The 19649-nt window shown below is 41.7% G+C and overlaps 1 protein-coding gene across 4 annotated transcripts in view; it reads right to left on the reverse strand.

Annotated features, from left to right (window-relative positions):
- Positions 1-863: 863 nt before the first annotated feature.
- The window catches only part of eps15 (epidermal growth factor receptor pathway substrate 15), a 28130-nt gene continuing 9344 nt past the window's right edge, over positions 864-19649 (reverse strand). The window contains exons 12-25 of one of the 4 annotated variants that reach the window (XM_030048862.1): positions 19385-19467; positions 15306-15378; positions 14068-14229; positions 12389-12586; positions 11804-12229; positions 11382-11450; positions 10902-11037; positions 10471-10515; positions 9840-10243; positions 9376-9445; positions 9143-9213; positions 8298-8433; positions 7095-7303; positions 864-3692 (exon numbers count right to left, since the gene is read on the reverse strand). In XM_030048862.1, coding sequence (XP_029904722.1) covers positions 3552-3692; positions 7095-7303; positions 8298-8433; positions 9143-9213; positions 9376-9445; positions 9840-10243; positions 10471-10515; positions 10902-11037; positions 11382-11450; positions 11804-12229; positions 12389-12586; positions 14068-14229; positions 15306-15378; positions 19385-19467 — 2223 coding nt within the window. In that variant the 3' untranslated portion in view covers positions 864-3551. Of the gene's footprint in view, positions 3693-4948; positions 5083-7094; positions 7304-8297; positions 8434-9142; positions 9214-9375; positions 9446-9839; positions 10244-10470; positions 10516-10901; positions 11041-11381; positions 11451-11803; positions 12230-12388; positions 12587-14067; positions 14230-15305; positions 15379-19384; positions 19468-19649 lie in introns of those variants that run through there. The other 3 variants (XM_030048861.1, XM_030048863.1, XM_030048864.1) reach the window with 3 other exon arrangements.

A 19649-nucleotide genomic window follows, 5' to 3' on the forward strand; every position in this document is an offset into this window, starting at 1 on the left:
CATCGGAATGTGGCCTGGGTAGGTGTGCGCTTCCTGGTCTTAGAGCACGCCATTTTAGTTCATGGGTGTAGCGCACATAGGTGACAGGGGCTTTCTGAGCCTCACACACCGCCCACAAACAAAACAAAGTGAAAATAAATAAATAAATAAATAAATAAATAACTTGGGGGTGCAAGTAGGTGACAGTGGGATTAAATAAGAAATTAAAAAAAAAAAAAAAAATTTCAACAAATGAATAAATAACGAATAGTCTGTGTGTGTGTGTGTGTGTGTGGGGGGGGGGGGGGGGGGGGGGGGGGGGGGTTAAAATAGGTCTCACACAAATCCTTGATTAAAATAAATATAAATAAAATAAATAACAACAATATCAATAAATGTAAATAATTAAATTAAAATTGTATGTGAATAATTTGCAAAAGTTGCAAAGGGGGTGCAAAGTTTGGTGTACATTTGCTAAAGGGGTATTTGTTAGTTTCGGTTTCAGCTTATTTAGTTATAAAAACAACAGACTATACTTTTAAAGTTTTACTAATGTAAAAATATATTCCAACTTAAAAGTTTGATTTGTAATTCATCATCCGTCTAGAATGGATGTCATCTACCATGTAAATTTTGTAGAAACTTCTACATATTTTAATTTTTTTATTATTTAAAAGGCATATTAATGTTAGATTTGTGTGTTTCATGTGTAAAAGTCAAAATCATTCATTCATTCATCTTCTAAACCGCTTATCCTCACAAGGGTCGCGGGGGATTGCTGGAGCCTATCCCAGTGCTAAAGTCACAATCACTAAACAGAATTATAACAGTATATTAACATGATTCAATAACAATAAAAAACACACACACAGAGAACCAAGCTATACTGTTTTATATTTATTCTGTTTTCAATTGAATGCATAACATATCTGACCAAACCTTCCAATAATGATTCTTCTTACACGTTAGAAAATACAAAATAAAATACAATTAGCTAGATTAAAAAAAAAAAAAAAAAGCCTTTATGGGTAAGCCTAGAGACATAAGTGGTTCTTGATTTTGTAAAATAGAGGCGTCTATACAAGTGACATGATAGTGCCTGCTGGCCTTTAAATACAAGAACATGGTGCTGGGACCACGAGAGTGAGCTGTCAAAGTGAGGAGCGGAGAACAGCTGACTGCTGCCCCCTCGTATTTACAAAGGATGGGGTGTGTGTGGATGACTGACAGCAGGAGGAAGTGCTGAACTGACCACACTGACAGCACACCACTCACATATGAGACAAACATGGCATGATGGTGCTACATCTAAGCAAGCCTGAATAACAACAACAAAAAAAGAAGTTGTCCATGAAGTTGTGCATTGTTTGGTCAGAAATTAGTGAAAAAAGGCCTCTTGCTTTTTAAATCAAGTCTTCCCTTGTCAAAAACCTTCTGTCACAGTTTAACACTCTTTATTAAGTAACTTAGTTTATGTATCGTTTCCTGGGAGAAACACTAAATCAATGCAAGGAGAAGGAGAACAGAACCAGCGCCAGGTGGATGGTGGATGTTACCAACCCAGTGGACACAGTGCAATGTGCAGTCGCCTCACCCTCCCTCGCCTCCCTGTCTTCTCTCTGGCAGCGCCGCAGGGTTTTGCAAGTTAAATCCCCACCGAGCCTGAGAGAGACAACAGAGGCCTTTCTGCAAAACACCGGGGACGCCAATCATCTTTTCCTCGTTTGTGTAAGACTTTGAAATGCAGTCAGCCACCCTGGGGAGGAAGCACCTCAGTGAAACACAAAACATTCTGGGAAAAAAAAAAAAAAATTCATGCAAATGCTAATACAAGCAGCAGCAACAATGACTTTGCAATGGGATGCCCCAAAATCCCCAGGCCTGCCCCTCAGAACTGGTGTGAACCTCATCTAAACGGTTATTTACACTGTAATATCTGACAGGCTTACTTCTTTGAATCCTATTTGTTTAACCGTGTGTTGTCCATCCCTGACCTCTGACCTTCCAGAGAAGCAGGGCGGGGGCAAGCCAAGAGGGAACTTCCCGGCATGAATCAATAAAGTTCACAACGTTATTAACAAACAGTAAAGGATACAGTTTTCCAAGCACAGCCTTTTCCGCTTTTACAATCCCCTTTTTAGTTCAGAGCGTATCTGTGTCTTGAAATGTCCCAAGTATATATCCTTTTCTGTACAAGACAATCAAACAGTGCCACCATACTTCTGCATTTCATTCTTCACGTCTTAAACATTATTTCAGCGACCCTGAAGCCATTTATTCAGTTAGTATTGCTATTATTACCATTGCCTCAGCTACTGTAGTGGGTTTAGGCAAATTCATTACAGGCTGAATTAATAAAATGTCTCGGAAAACTGCCCGGAAGTGAACAATTTCATTTTGAACAAGAGACAGCAAATTATCCAACTTTTGAATAGACAGTAAGATAAGTCTTTGGTTGGAAAAATAATATTTTTAACAGTGGATCATCTATATTTTCAAGAAATTGAGTGTTTAACTCAAGGCAGTGCTTTTTTTTTTTTTGGAAAATGGTTATATCTGAATGAATCTGTAAATGAACCAGCAAAGTGAAGAGTAAGCTGAGCAACCCACAGTAGTGTGCCCTGAAATATAAAGCAGAAACAGTGATTACATGTCACGAATGTAGTTTCATTCCTTTCAACGTCCCCGTCATACATAGTGCTCACACTGGGCGAAGCAAGGCATTAATACTATCAAGAGGGAAATTAAAGTATCAAGAGGTTAAGTCAGAGTTACTGTGGTTATGACAAATTTGTTCATCTGTAGTATAAACCTGCACAAGGGTTTCACATCTCAGAGGACGAGTAGCTTCCAGTTAAACATCTACACATGTTGAATACTACGACCCTGTCCTGAAAAATAAAACAAAGCAATCCCATAGCCTCGTCTCCACTGTACCGGACTGCACTTTACCAATGGGAAATAAAACTGGCAGGTGGTCGCTCCGCTCCAAGGGGACTCATACGTACACAATCCTGTCATATACAGGCGGAAGCTAGTGATGTCATCGAGGATTTAGTATAAATGGAGCCAGGTTGGAATTGCTAGACTGTATATAGTATGGTTAGTGGATAGGGAGATGAATCTTAATCTAGTTTAAATAAGTTATGTTGTAGAGATATAATGCGACATTGTGGTAACCTGATGCTGAAACCCAGGGAACATGACAATCTCTAGATCTGTGTTCACTGCATACCAAATTCAAGAAAAAAAAGTCCTTTTAACATCCATCTTAATGCTCTCCTGCAAGAGGATGGAATAACACGATACTGCAATGCCAGTGAGAAGTGAAAACTGTCCGAGGAGGACGAGTCGGAGGAGGAGGAGGAGGAGGAGGAAGAATCAAAGGTGGGTTTTGTTTCAGAAAGTCTCTTCATGGGGTCATCAGGCGTTGCTGACTCAGTCCTATAAAGTCCCCACTTTGCTTTGGTGCTCGCTGGACTGGGCCAGGCTGTGCTGTGCTGTGCCGTGCCAGGCCACTTGGGGTGGGGTGGGGTCGGGGTGGGGAGGTCGGGGGTGGGGGGAGTGGCTCCTCAGGAGAGTTCAGACTTGCTGAGGGCGATGGCCAGCTCCAGGTCCTCTTGTTCCTGCTGGGTGAGCCGGGCGAGACGCTCCTTTTCCTCTCGCTCGCTCTCTCGCTTTGCCCACTCTATCATGTCTTCCTCCGTTGGGTACTGCTCCATAAACACAGAGTGAACACACAGACACACACACACACACACACACACCATAGAAGCACATACATATGCAGAAAGGCATGACAAAAGAGTACAGACACAGAGAGACAGACAGACAAACACTTCTTTAAGCGATTCTCAAAGATGAAAAAGTGTGCTCAGAGCCGGCTAATGGCTTCCATGACGTATATATAACATCTATAATGAAAGCAGTCAAACGTCACTGATGTATGTGATATAGTAGAGTAGGTATGAAATGAGCTGCACTGTCAGCGTCATTTCAGCAGCAGGCGTCACAGTACAGATCCTTAAATGTACTGTGGCAGTTATTCAACAGTACAGTTTTATTCCTCTCTCATTAAAAAAGTCAATAAAGAATCTAGAGGTTTCCATAGAAGACTGCCACCACCTCAAAAACAGGCATGATATGCTCATGTGCAGAAAAAAAATATGATCACATGCTTAAGAATAACAAGCCATCCAAATTGTTTTCACTGGATCAAAGATCGTCATGGAAAGATTGACAGTCACTACCAGGATAAAGTCTTTTTCTGCTGACATGTGATCCAGATAATAAGCACGGAGGCTGGAATCTCCAGCTTGAGGAATAAATGGGAGATGTGTGACCAAAGAAGCCGATCTGGCCAAAAACAGTTCATTAAACCACCCCGGGTTTGGAGGTTAACATGGCAACAGGAAGCAGAGGCAGGGAGCTTTCAGATACACAGAGCACAAACACAGGTCAAGTCAGTAAACAATCATCACCACAGGCAGGAGGCAGACCCGTGTCACCACGCACATTATTGTCAATGAAGGAGAGACAGAGACATCACAGGTTATCCAGAGTGCATCCACCCATGCAAAGGAAAGTGAGCAGCGACGAGATGATGTTCAGCAGCAGGTATTTTAGAGTTGTGAGCTCGGTGGGAAGTAGTGCAAGAACATGCATGATTAGAACATGAAGGTGTGTTATGGATCTAGAGAACATGCATTCATCCCAACAGGAGTCATTTGCAGTTTACATAACGTTCCACTGCCACTCTCAAATCTGAATCAAGTCAACTCAAAGTGTGAGGCAAAAGAAAAGTTTTTTTTTTTTATTTATTCTATATTTAAGAAAGCCCCTCATATGTTTGTTTTCTGGTTTCTATTCTTGTACTGCGGCAATATGATGGGATTCGAGCAAACATATGAGACCGAGCCAGTTGCTGATGAAAATGTCACGGACGCAAATAGAAGCCAGAGAAGGTGCCCTTGATTCAACTCTTTATTCAACTTGTTTGACAGAGGAGAGAAGACGAGATGTGTAAAGACAGAGAGAGAGAGAGAGAGAATACAGGCAGTCTGTTTCTCCACATTGCAGTGCTGACCAGCAAATAGGAACAAACTGATGGATGAATGAGTGGATGGATAGATCGATGCATGAGTAAAAACAGATGGCAGCATGTGGAGGGAAAAAAAAATAAAATAAAACAACAGTGATTCCAGGAGTGGCAGAGACAGCTGTCAGAGTCAACGGGAGGCAGCCAATCAAACACAGAGACACGGTTAGTGCGTGCAGGTCGGGGTTCAGACGGACATGCGGGGTGCGGTCGGGTGACGGGGGCTAAATCAATCCTCCTCCCTGTCTTGTGCTAAAGCTGTTGTCCATCCTAAATCCACAGCCTGATACTGTAATTCTATGCACTATTATGAAGGGAAGATCTGAGAGCATTTCACTAGTGGTGTTTCATTTTCCTTCACATATTCACAAGGATTCAACCATTTTCCTCTTCCAACATAATTCCTTAAGAGTGCTTTCCTTGCTTGGTTACTTTCTGGCAGCACATTTATATTCATCAACTATGGTTGCTGTTAGTTTTATTTTATATTTATTTTTTGTTATATTTTTCATGTTCTTGGATCAAATGTTTCTATTTACATTTTTCAGAAGTGCGACAAGAGGAAAAGACTCAACATCGTATGTCCTCTGTCTCAATGAAAACAATACGATTATTAGAGCAAACCAATTTCTGCCAAAAAAACTGTTACTAAATGTCTCAGTATTTCTTTAAAAAACAAAGTGCAGTTAGGCTGCTAATTCTTTCACCTGTACAGACGACACAGTTGCCATGAAACACAGCCCAGCTGAAACTCTTGCTGACTCTGGTTTTTAAACTAGAACGCTGTGTACTGCATGTCGTCAGTGTCTAAGTTTGTAAAACAGCGATGGCTTCATCAAAGAGCTCATCTGAGGGCTGATGTGGTCTGACATGTAGCTTGTACTGCTCTACATGCACCCTGTTAAGGATGGTAAATCAATGTAATGCCTTTACACCAGTGTTGCGCAAAGTCAGAGACATCTGATCCCACTGACTGAGCTGAGTCAGCAGACCCAGGATAACACATTTCCACCAGTGGCACACCTGAGATTAATCTCAGGCGCAATTTCTGTGTAAAAAGGTGCATACAATAGACAAGAGGTCTTCCCTTTTTTCCCTTTGAAAAATATCATAATATAGTGACAAAATTTAAAAAACATTATAGATCAGTTTTTTAAAAAACTTTGAGAATCCTGTCTGCAAAACAAAGCGCACATCAACATAATTAAATCTATCAGTGGTTTTTCATAAGGTAAATTTCTCATTTGTGAGTTAGACTTTTAAGTACAAATATTCTGCAATCAAAGACCTTCCCAAGTGCATGGGATATAGTATCAGCGAGCTGAGGTGGGATGGCAAACACCAGCCAATGGTAAGCAGCCTCTCATCTCTCCATTCACTGCCAATCACTAACTCAGAGTTACGCAGACAGCAGGTGTGTGCATTTAAATTGTGTGGTAGCTTATGTCTGCAACTAGAAAGATGTTGCCTGAAAGTGAGTATTAATTAGAAGCTATCAAGACACTTTTGTACAATTGCTCATAAAGTAAGGCAAGTGCATCTTCAATCAAAGAGCTCAACTCAAGTGCAATTCCAAAATAAATCAGTAACATAAAATAAGTACAGGTATAAATAATCTTTACATAAAGCAATATCCCATTCACAATAAAGATATAAGATATACACAAGCAGCAGGTAGGATGCAAGAAAAAAAACAAATACAAAAATAGAAAATTTAATTGATTAAAGTCACCTTTGCTCAAGAAAATAAACTCATCAAATAAACATAAATGTGACAATCAAGCACCCGTGGTGTGTTGGCACTTCAGTTAGGCTAATTAGCTGAAACCTACAGGGAATTTTACTGGCAGTGGATGGAGCGATATACACAGCTGACCTGATTTGGTAGGTGGCTGTGGCTTCTTCGGACAAGTGGATGTGATTTATGAGCAAAGAAATAAAATGGAATGAAGAGAGGAGGGTGTGACTACTGAGAGCTGGGTGGAGGCGAGGGAGAGGGCGAGAGGGAGGTGCTCACTTTGTCAAAGCTGGCAAATCGGTCAGCTTCCCGTGCGTTGTGGCGAGGAGGGGAGGAAGGGGCGAAGGGGTCGGCTGAGGGATCCTTGGCAGGTAGGGAAGAAGAGGAGGAAGAGGATGAGGAGAAGTCGCCCGCAGTCTGGGAGAGGAAGTGCCCTCGTCGGTGGAAGGAGTCAGAGGAGTCTGTTCTGGTGATGGAGGATCTCTTACCTGGAATGGATGAGGCACAGACAGGCAGAGGTACACAGACACATTAAAATGAAAATAGAAAATGTGAGAACATACAGATAAGAGACAGGAGGTTATGCCTCCTTTACATATGATCTGTCTTTTACAAATATTAAACGTTCTAATACTGTGTATTTACTTAAAGACCAAACCAGTGATTTTGCATGATTAGCATTCTATGTAAAAGAATGTCCCGAAGCGAGCAGTCATTTCTCTGCCCTTTTATCCACCCATTGGGTTCCATTCATTCCACTATGATATGAAAATGAACTTTCAGAGACTTCAAACTTTCTTCACACCAGTATTCCATCACCACAATAAAGTCGTCCACATTAGTTTTCCTAAAAGCAGCAGCACTGATGTGTATTGATGACTTGAAATTGGGCGTAGTGAAATGGTTCCTCCGCCAGGGAAAATAGTCCCTGGGGCAACATTTGGTTTACACAGACAATTATCAGGTGTGTGGTTTATGAATGGCGATGACTTTGTTTGCAGCAGAAGCAGATTATACTAATTTGAAAAAGGAGGGATTCTGATTATATGTTATGAAATCTTTAGAATTCCCACAAGTCACAAAATGGTTTGTTGCATTCTCAAATGTTAATTATTATTATTATTATGTGAAATGTAATTTCATATTCGTCTAATTTCATATCTCTTCTGTGGTTCCTCGGAGGTGGAACGAGCTACCAAACTCCACTCGATCTGCAGAGTCCCTCTCAATCTTTAAGGAAAGGCTAAAAACCCAGCTCTTTGGGGAATACCTGCTCACCTAATGGATTGTGTAATCCAAAAACGAAAAAAAAAATCTGCCTCTATGCTTTCCTCCTTCCTCCATGCACTCTATATATTCCCTGTTTAACAGGCAAAACATTTAAAATAATTGGTATGGTCCCTTAAATGACAGGAAACTGAAAAAAGTGACAACAGAAACAAGGTCTTTTTCAGTTTCGTGCCAATCAGTTCCAACACTGACCTGGAGGGGGAGGTGGGGGTCTAGTTGGTGTGCCTGTTTTCGGCGGCAGGGCTGGGGGAACGTCGGGGCTGGCAGGCTGGCTGTCGTCATGGAACAGGTTCTTGTTGTTGGTACCAAATGCATCCGCACCATTAGACTGGAACAGAAGGATAAAATAAGTGACATGTCAACAATATACATAGGTATAACCACAATACAGAGATAGGCCTTAAAATACCCCAACCCCCCGAGAAAAAAAAAAAAAAATGAATAAGTGACAATATATTTGATGAGGTTTAAAAATGTACTGTAATATCAATCAAATTCATAATCAGCTATAACTGACTACACTATAAAACTCTCATTTTCAAAGAGCAACAAAGTTAGACCTCTACTATAATGCAGCTTTGCTTCAATTTCCAATAACTTCTGACAGTGGGAAGAAAGTACTGTAGTGTGTGTTGAAGGGGAAAAAACAGAGCCTCAAGTACCTCTTTCCTAGAGAGCACTACTTAAAGCGGTTTCCTCGGTTTCCTGGCCAAGCCGCAACTTAGTCACTAACTCTGCCTTCTTGGAGGTGTTGGTTTTGCTGCTGTAGCCTTATGCACTACAAGAGAGTTCACTGTGGTAGAGCAACTACTTCCACTATCTCAGATTGCCAGTCATTATTGATGAGTGAGTAGTCACTCCTGCCTACATGAACTCAGGTTTCACTCCGTCTGTCTCTCGTTCTCTCTGTCTGCCTCACAGATAAACTGACTGATGTGTAAGCATGCATGTGAAAGCTGACTGTCACTGCCACCCTATTCATTCTTAACTACCTCAAGTGCAGGGACATCATCTGTACAATTACATCTGAAAATTACCTTTGACAAGGCACTGAAATCAGCGAAGCCCCCACTGAATGATTCATTACCAAAAACAGCAGCAAATGGATCTGAAAGACACATGGCAAAGGGAGTAAATAAGATTCATTTGTAACTCTCACACTTGTCATATCTGTACCCACTATACGTACTATGCTATGTAATTGTTAAGGTATTTTAAGAGCTGCAGTGGCATTTGTCCCCAGAGGGTGGCGCCATGCTACAAGTCATACCTGGGTCTGAGCCAGCACTCACTGTAGTACCTCCTGGAGCAAATGGATCATTGCCTGCTGTGGTGTCCTTCTAAGAGCACATACAATTTAAACATATATGCAAATATGTTAAACTCAGAGTGAACATACATATTGTCAAACTTACTGTGACCAACTGTAAGTACAAGTAATCTAATTCAACAACAGAAAATTAATAATAATAAAAAAAAAGAATAAATTTACTATGCTGTCAGTCCCAGCCGCATATTTTGGTGAATCTACATAAATCGCGACGCCATGATGAGATATCACCAAGCATAAATTGACAATATTGCAAATTATCTATCTATCTAATTTTACAGATGTATCAAAATAAAACCTATGATTGAAAACAAACCTACATGAATGGTGCAAAAGGCTTCTAAAGAATACTTTTAGGGACATGTATGAAATCTTAATCGCTGTACAGTGACCATTTCACTCACCACTGCCATTTCATAGCTGGGCGGAGAGCAGTTGAAGGGATCTGCACCTCCTCTGCTGCCTTGAGATCCAAAAGGATCTGCCTCCCCCAGAGCGTTCATTTTGGCTCCAAACGGATCAGAATCAGCCGTACTGTCCCCTGTGGAGCTGAACGGATCCTTGGTTGCTGAACCTGTACTGGTAGTTTTGGAGGTGAAGGGGTCCGCACCTGAGGCTGCTGCTGTGGCTGTGTTGTTCAGCTTAGCTGCGAACAGGTCTGGCTCTGCCGCGCCAGGAGTGGTACCGAATGGATCAGCTGAGGCATTGAAAAGGTTTTCCGAGGGAAAGGGGGCACCGGAGGATTGTTTGAAGAAAGAGTCTGCAGCGAAGGGGTCTGTGCCTTTGAATGGATCTCCCCCAAATGGATCTGATTTAACAAGAACAGAGGGAGGCATTTATGATTTTGACATGGCAGAATCAGACTTCCTTTGTCATACATTTGTCAAATAATCAGACACAATATAAATAATAAAATAATAATCGAAATAAATAATTCTGGTTATCAAAACCAAAGGAAAAGTTGTTTTAACAGTTTTAGAGGAAATGGATTAGTTTGCTTGTGCATCAGTTGGGGTTTAAACTTAGAGGTCTCACCTGCTGCATCTGCTTTTCCAAATGGATCATCTTTGAATGGATCATCTATAAAGGAAATGCCATAATCAGTCTGACTCTATACAGACACATTATTCAGCATGAACAATATTTTGACAAATTCAATAAAAATCCATTATATCATGTGTTGGCAACAAGCTTCAACAATGATTGGTTGCTTAGAACTAGGGACTGGCCTTTGGGCTAATTTTAGTACCTGTGTAGACTCACTGGGATGGTTAATGGGTTAACTATGGCATTTTAATCATAAAGACTTACTAAATAAAAATCTAACACAATAACTCATTGTTGAATTAAACACTTAAATTAACTGCTTTATTGCTTATTGTTCTTATTTTTAACAACAAAGTATCTCAATTTGGAGAAGCACTCTTCATTTGAAAGCTGTATTTGAGAAGTCTGAGGTGACTCACGGTCAGTGAAGGGGTCTGACTGGAAGAAGTCCATGTCAGGCAGGGTCGGGGGGCTGGTCTGGGGTGGTAACAAAGTCGGGTTGGTTTCTGGGGACTCTGCAGAGTCCTGTTTGCTCTCTGGGTCTGGTGATGCAACCTGCTGGACAAAAACAGGGCTGCGCTGAGTGGCCTGAATGTTACAGACACAGGGTTGAAAAATCTTGGAGGGGGAAGTGAACACCCCCACCTCCCTCAGTAACTACAGTGATATGTGAGTGAGGCACTCAAAGTCAAAATGTGTCTGACCCCCTCCACTGTTGCTATAAATAATGAAGTGTTCTTAGAAAACTTGCATCTGAGTCAAGTAGCAGAAAACAGGAGGCAGCAATGTTATGCCACCAAGTCAAACACACACCGACTCTGTGATTTAGGAAAGTAAGAGTAGGCCAAAGTTGTTCACATTGTACTCGGGTTGTACGTGGAGTGAGTGAGGACCTTTACCTTTGGTGGACTGGCCTTCGGTGACTCCTGAGCCTCGTCTACAGCCTCTGGAGCAGGGCTGGCGCGTTCCTGGGGACACAAGAGGACATTACAGCACAGACTAACAGGGACACAGTATAACAAGTAGCATCACACCAGTCTCATATTCTTTTTAAATTTTGTTCAACACTGACACCAGATGAATGACTACATTGCTGTCCAGAGTTTAGAGCTCATAACTGATTGAAACCTGCAGGTACTGCACCCACATTGGCAGTTTTTTAATTCTATGTTTTAAGAAGCCTTGCTTCAATCAAATCAACAGTTTCCATCATTTTTGAGCAAACCGTATACATTGTTTTCACAATAGCATAGTGATCTCCTAGGCTTCAAAGTGGCTTCTTTTTATTTACACAAAGATTGACAGTGAGTGAGTTTATTACCGTAACAGTGTTTTCTCGTGGTTTGGTTAAGGTGGATAGATTGCCGTACATCTCATTGGAGGCTAGACTAGTGTACAGATCATCCAAGGCATCAGACTTTGTCTTTTCCTCCTCTGGCGTCTTTGGACTCTCTTCCTCCTTCTCTTCTTCCTCCTCTTCTCTCTCATCCACAGTTTCTTTCTGTTCTGGTTCAGACTGTTCTGTCTGTGGATGGGAGACAGTGGCCGGTTCCTCCTCCTTCAGCTCTTTAGGTTGGTCCTCCTGGTAGAGGTCTTGCTGGAAGAGATCTCCCTGACTCAGCTCTGCCATGGGGCCTGCTGAACCGTTGACCATGACAGGAGAGCTGTCCTCCAGGGCTCGCTTCCAGCTGAGCTGAGCCGTCACAGACCGCTCCTCCACCTGAAGGTCATTGAGCTTCTGCTGCACCTGGATGGGAGGATGAAAGGAGGGTGAAAGAGAAAGGGGAGAACGAGACAGAAAAAAGAAAGAAATGGGTTAAAATATGGGTCCTACAAAATCTGCACAGCAAGGAAATCTTATGGGATGCAGACACCAGGTGTTCTCTGAAGACACATGCAAACTGACCTGTGCTACCTGTGTGTACGAGTCACGTACAGACTCCTGCAGTGGTGTAAGCTGCTCTTGTGCAGCCTGAACCTTCTCCTCCAGCCTCCTGGTCTCCTCCTGCAGGTTGAGCAGCTCCTCTCGTGCCTGGACCAGCTCCTCCTCATACTGGCTTATCCTCTGCTCCTGCTCTTCATGCTCCAACTGCAGTGATGAGATCTGACATAGACAGAGGCATCCCTTAAGACACATGGACGAGCATGAACAAAACTGCCAGTCACATTGCTACAACAAACTACTTTCACTTATGTTTTTTTAAACCCTACTGATTCCTATTTAGTGGTGCTGGAGCATATCCCAGCATGCACTGTGAAGAAGTCAGTGCAAAACCCTGGACAGGAGTCCAGTGTATCAGAGGGCAGCACCAACATGATTCTGACTTGTGGGAAATGGATCTTTGCAGAGCTATTTATCATACTCTGTTGGGGTTTTATAATTATTATATGTATTGTTTTACATCTGAAGGGCACTCTAAACCTGTTTAATAAGGGTTCTGTGTAAATAAAAATGTTATTATACTCATTTAAATAATTTATCTACATGTTTTCTTTCATTTTCTGTGTATTTGTGTACTATAGTGACTCCAGCCTACTTGAATTCCTGCTTGCAATAGAAATTGCTGATGTGCTTCACCATTACTGTAATTAGTCTGTCAGTATTGATATGAATAGAGCAGGGAAGAATTCTGCTCTAACAGGAATAATAAAGCAGGAGCAAAAATTGCCACCCAGTGTACAAAAAGATAACTGCTGCATGATTGAACACCACATTAATGAGAGGGGTGAATAATACACATCATCATGGATCCAATGATGTGTGAGCATGCATGTGAAAGCTGCTATCAGCCGTCGTTCAATAGCTGTGTTTTGCACCACTCGGGCCGCTGTGGTGATCAGTGCATGTTCTCCACACACATCACTTGAACAACATCAGATGGTATGACTTCTTCCTGCAGCCAGATAAGGAGCTGCACTTAACGTACAAGACAGTCAGAGGCGTTTCACACCCAGGACGCCCTCTCTCTCCTTTAAGACGCCACACCCAGCAGATTCATTCACATCACTGAGCACACCACACTCAGAAAACTGATAACAGAATTTCTCACATGAAGACTACAATATACTTTTTGGAATTTTAAAAACAGGCCACTTTAGCAAAAAACTGCCCATTTACTCTTGGTTACATACATCATTTATTGCCTTTTTAATAAGGCTGTTAATAAATGATCAAAATCAGGTCTATCTGTCAGATATATTCTACATCTAGATTCACAGTATATTTCTAATGTTGGCATTAACACAAACAAACCATAATTTTAAAGTCAAATCCTTTACTAAGTGACTGTTAAGATGTTTTTTTTTTTTTTTTGCAGTGTGTGCTTGTTTGTGGGCGGGTGCCTATCAGTTGGTTCCAGACATGAGTCACAGAGCAGCTTCAAATAATTCTTTGTGTTTTTCTCCACAAATTGGTTTAGAAAATGGGTGGGGTTTATCTCATTGGGGAAAAGGGCATTCTTGTGCCTGGTCATATGCATTAGCCTCTGTTAAGACTTTCTTCCAGTAAACTACACCAGGGGCTCTTTTGGACTCACACGCAGATCACACAGAACACATTATAGTCTGATTAAGGCAGTGACATACCAGTTGGTTCTCATGGCTCGTCTGCTGGCGAATATGAGCCAGCTGCTCCTCCAGCGTGTTCCTCTGCTCATCCAGCTCCTCCAAGGCTTCCTGGACTCTCTGACGCTCAGATTGTAGCCTCTGAAGCTCTGTGCCCTCCCTCGCCACCTCATCTTGCAAGTCCTGTTGACATAGACAAGACGGAAGAAGAGAGTTAAGACTATGTCCCTTTGCAGACAGATTTAGGGGAGAGCAGCTTTGGGGATACAATGTGCAATACTCAACTTGACAACACTTGATGGAGGAACAGCACAGTAACTGTAATGATTACTTGATTTATATGTATTTATATGTTATGATGTGTGGTACAGAGGGAGCAAGCAAAAAACAGGTGTATGTGGAACAGGATATCAGAAAAAAGAGAGGTATTTTGTTGAAAGGAAGCTGTTGTTTGAGGAAGAAGAGGGGGTGGACAGGTGGGTTTGAGGCATAAAAAGAGGAGGAGGTCTGTGCAAGGAACCACAACAGCTGAAGCACACAGTACCTGACTCACTATAAGGAAACGCCTTATACACAACAAAAAGCACTCAGCCTTGAGGCTATGCAGAAATTCAGCTCTGTCAAACATGAGACTGCCCTGAGACCCCACCATCACACTCTGACGTCAGATATGGCTTCCAAAAGTGGAGTGGACTAGCCCTTTAAGCCATCAGCTCCCAAAATAGAGCTCATCTGTCAGGTTCAGAGCCGGCAGCCAGGCAGACACTCCTACACAAGGACACCAGCATCTCTTCCTTTCCCTGTCTCTATCTCTCTCTTTCTCTCCCTACACCTTATTAACTGCGAGTCTGACCGAGCATCCAAGCACTGCTGGCCTAATAGATTATTGATCGGCTTCTGTGTTCATCACGTTAAAATATTAATCACAGCAAAATTGACTTAACGGCTACTATACATTCCATCTGTTTGAAAGGGATGCGCAGACATGCACAGCTATGTGAGTACAGCTGCAACTATTTTCCAGCACCAGTCAATGTGCAACAACAAAAAGGGAATAGAGAAGCAGTGTTTCCATTCAACATCTTTACCCTTATCTCCTCCACTGCCTCTATGTTTCTCTCTGTCGGTAAACTCTTCTTGCTTTGTTTCCCTCCCTCTTCTCCTGTGGCTACTCTAACTAAAGGAACAGGGACAAATTCACAGAGGGAATAGGAGGTGGCAGAGAGAGATGGACAGATGCAGGGACAGCAAAGCCTTACCTGCACTTCGCTTGTGCGCTGCTGGATGGCCTCCTCCTTCTCTTTGATCTCCTGTTCCACACCGCTCTTCTCCCTGGGGGTCCAGCACAACAGACAGGAGTATTTAGCCACCGAAGCCAGCGAAGGGAGCCCCAGCCCACCCAACCCCAGCCAGCCCTCCGCTGAGCCTCGTCTGCTGAGCCCCTCAGCCACCACCTCCTCTCCCTGGGCCACCATGATCCCGGCGTGAAACCACAACACCACAACACAGACAGCCGGGCAGACGCCTACAGCTAGAGCAGAAAGTAAGTGTGTGACGCAAGCTGGAGAGAGGAGAGAGTGTGTGTGGTTTTTGTGAGGCTTCCAAGATAGGAAAAACTGAGGATGTGCTACAGAGCTGTATGTGTGATGAGTGTGTGTGTGTGTGTGCATGAGAGACAATGAGAGAGAATGAGCATGTGTTTGCTCAGTCAAATGTGTGGGAGAAGAGGAGTGAGGAGCAGATGGCTGCCTGGAGGAAGGGGGGAGGAGGAAAAGGAGGAAGGGAGGGAGGATGAGCTACACTTGATGTTGCAGCCAAGATGTTAATTGAAGTTACCTGCACTTTGCCAGTGTATTGCTGTATGGATACATAATTAGTGGCGTACAATAAAGAATTATTATTTGTGGATGTTGTAGTCAAGATGTGGTTTGAAGATACCAAAAGCACAGAAAACTAATTTTGCTGCTCAGATGCCCTGTTTCCCCTAAAAGAGTCATTATTTATGTGTGGTGAGACTGGGAAGGGGGTTAGTGGTGATGATGAAGTGTTTTCTGAGGTAGGGGAGCAAGAACGTGCAACACAAAACAAAAGTTGCTCTGAATTCTGAATTTCTAACATTTACTTTCCCACCTTACACATAAACAGAAATAACTACAACAAATCAGTCCAAATATAGTAGTAATACATCAGTAGGAAAGTTGGTTAGGTGGGTAGGTGGGTGATCGTATTTTCTATGATAGGACAATCATTGGATCATCAAGGCTGATCATTAATCGTGATGATATTCAGGATTTCAACAGCAAAAGAACTAACATGATCATTTTAGCCATAATCGTGAGGCTCAAGGGGCAAAGCGAGGCTAAATTTTGCATTGGCTGCATAGCTTCTTTGTAAATATCCATTTTTTACATGCCTTTTTTACAATATTTTCAGTTCAATATCATATAACATCATGCACACAGTACAAAAGAGCATTATATTAAGTGACCAAAACACACATCACCAAAAAGTAGCATTTAGTAAATATGTTGTGGAAAAAATGGATCCATTAAAACCACAAGAAAGTTCCTAACAACAAATATGAATCCAAAAATCTGGCCATTTATTCTAAGATCCTCAAGTTTACTCCTGAAGACATAATCAGATCAGTTTAATCACAAAATTAACTATCTCAATTGGCCTTCAAGATATTCATAGGACATTTACATGATTACATGGCACCACAAGTATGAAACAGGACTGCATCAGGAGAACCAAAACAGACTCTGTTTAGAGGACTAGCAAAAAAGACATCAAGGATAGCCTTCACAAAGCACTTATCCTTTGCTTTCCCAATCAATAACGGCCAAAAATAACACTGGAGAAGTTTCTAATGCAGCATCCCTTTTGGTATTCTGTCCTTCTCTCCCCTCAGCAAAAAGAACATTTTCCCTTGGGAATAGTTACATCTTCCTCCAGCAACCCTAAAGCCAACTCAGTCTGAGTGTAACTGTCAAATCTCCTCTTACCAATCATTGGCATCATCATCATCATCCTCATCACCATCAGGAACTGAGGGCTGTTGCCATGTTCTGAAGCAGTCACAAACACGTATCATCTTAGCAAGCTCTTCCTCGACTCAATCTGCTGCCATTCACAGCCACAAAACAATCAGTCTCTCGTATTTTCCTTTCCTACCCATCTTGCTTAGCTCTCCTCTCTGCCCTGAACAGCTGTCACCTTGCATCTGCGTGTGTATATAAATATATGAAAGAGGTGGAGGGGATGTACGGCTACTTCCTCACTCTCACCTTCCAAAAAAAAAGGGAAGCTAAAGCAGTGAGTTTTGAAACAAGTAACCCTCCCTCTCTCTCTTCTCTTACTGCACACACACAGATCCAGCCATCTGATTGGTAATCACTGCGGTATACCTATTTTGTGAAATACCCAGTTGTGATTGGTCAATTGGAACATTCTGCAATTCAATATTTCTGAATCATTACAAAAACCGACCTTTACTGTAGACGGTAACTTCAAGCAGAGTTGATTAAGGCTCTCACTTCATCGCAGAGAGCCTGGCTCATTTATTACTGATAAGGCTAGCAGGCAACTAAAACATTGTTACAACATGAGCATCTCTTTTAATTTATTTGGGGATAATCACAGATTTGATTCATGGTTGGAGACTGAACTACCAGCAGGAAAAAAGAAGAAAACAACACAAACAGCAAGGAAGAGGGCAGACTATACATCCTTGACGCTAACATGTAAAAGTAAGTTCATACTAATTATGTGGCTGAAGTGCTGCAGAGCTTTTTAACAGCAGTCACTTGGACATGAAACAGCAGGTGAACACAAGTGTTAGTGATGACACTAATTAAGGTTGTGTTATATTTAAATGTAGCAGAGTTTTTGCAGTGAGCCAGCAGGAACAGCAGCAGGAACCTGGCTCTGTCAGAACTACATGGACCACAACCTTATTTAATGTCATTGGCAACACCTGTGTTCACCTGCAATTTTGTGGCAAAATGACTGCTGTGTAAAAGGTTTATTAACAGGCTTAGTTATCCAGGGCTAGTTCACGTAGATGCTAATAGAATTTATTTATCTTTTTGTTCTAGCAAGTCTCGAACGGTACATTTTGTGTCAAATTATTGCATTTTTTCCCCACAAGCAGCAAGGGAATAAAGAAAACAATAGCCTGTAACACCAAGTGGCCATTATAGCAAAGTTATTTCCCTTATATGGCTCACACAGACTATTCAAAATTCCACGTTATGTTTCTGTAAATAAAAGCATGGCAAATCTGCAGATAGTTATCCTATGATAAAACAACACTGTCACCAGCTTGATTATTTAACTAGCTAGCTATCGCAGGTCAGCAACAGAGCATGGATGGATAATCTTTTTAAGCAGATAATTTATGTATCTACTAGATGCCCAGCAGACTGGCATGAGAATGGCATAAAGAGAATTTCACCATTAATTAAAAGTTTAAAATTTAAGTGTTAACAGTCTGACTCTTAATTATACTGATCAATCATAAGGCCAGTCAGTGTAATATGTAGGATGTGTACAGAAACTGTTGAGTTAATGGGGCTTGAAGTGTAGGCAGTTAGAAATGTGACAGACTAATCAGTCAGATGTCAGTTTCAAAATGTATTATCCCTCCAGTTTTAATCATAATCAGACCATTTGTGTCTGACATGCCACTGAAACATAAACTTCAGAGGTTTATAGGGTTAACCTTGATCATCTTTATATTCACATTTGAATATATCCTTTATATTTTGGGGGCATTTATCAAGTAAAATTGAACGGTTAAGCCTTTGTGAAACACTCTTCAGCTCACTCATTCTCACATCCTTCTACCTTTTGGTGTCCATATCACATTCACAAAGCAGCTACACTCTACAGCCATCTGCTCTCTTAAGACACCCTGCAGCAAAAACAAAGGTGTGTTTTTGTTCCTGAAATGTGGGGGAGTGAGTTTGACAGAGAAAATGCAGAGAAAGATACAGATCTTGTGCATGTGATTTTTTTTCCCCCACCTCTGCATGGCCTGCACCCATCTTTGCTGACTCAATATTAAACCTGTTCTTCCATGCTGGTTCACAAATATCAACGTTATTGAAAAGAGAACAAATTCATGGAAAAACACTAAGAAAAATGTTAAGCCCACACCCAAGTTAATCTTTTGCTTTGATAACACTTTGCCGCACACAGTCAGGAACAGACCAAAAAACCACAACCTTATCGTGTCTGCACAGTTTAAACGAGTAGGCCTACTTTTGTCACAATAAGCCAAACTGAACCGATGTGGTCACAGATTATAAGCTTTTTCTGAGTGACAGCTTACCGTTGTAGATCCACAATCTCGTTACTGAGAGAGTCCAGTTCCTTGATGGCAGAGAAGTCGGCTGCTAGGTTGGCAATGTTATTCTGGAGACGAAACAAGACAAAAAAACAAGTTAAAGGTGAATGTAAAGTCACTATTACATGCCAAACACCACAACTACAATGAAACCTCGTCATGAGGGTAAGATTTCATCACAGATTAATCTAGATTGTGTCTAAACTCATTTTGTGGAGCTAGAAAGATCCTGAATCAAATGAATCAAAAT

This window comes from Myripristis murdjan, chromosome 4, assembly GCF_902150065.1.
Source record: "Myripristis murdjan chromosome 4, fMyrMur1.1, whole genome shotgun sequence".
In the NCBI taxonomy this organism is placed as follows: Eukaryota; Metazoa; Chordata; class Actinopteri; order Holocentriformes; family Holocentridae; genus Myripristis; species Myripristis murdjan.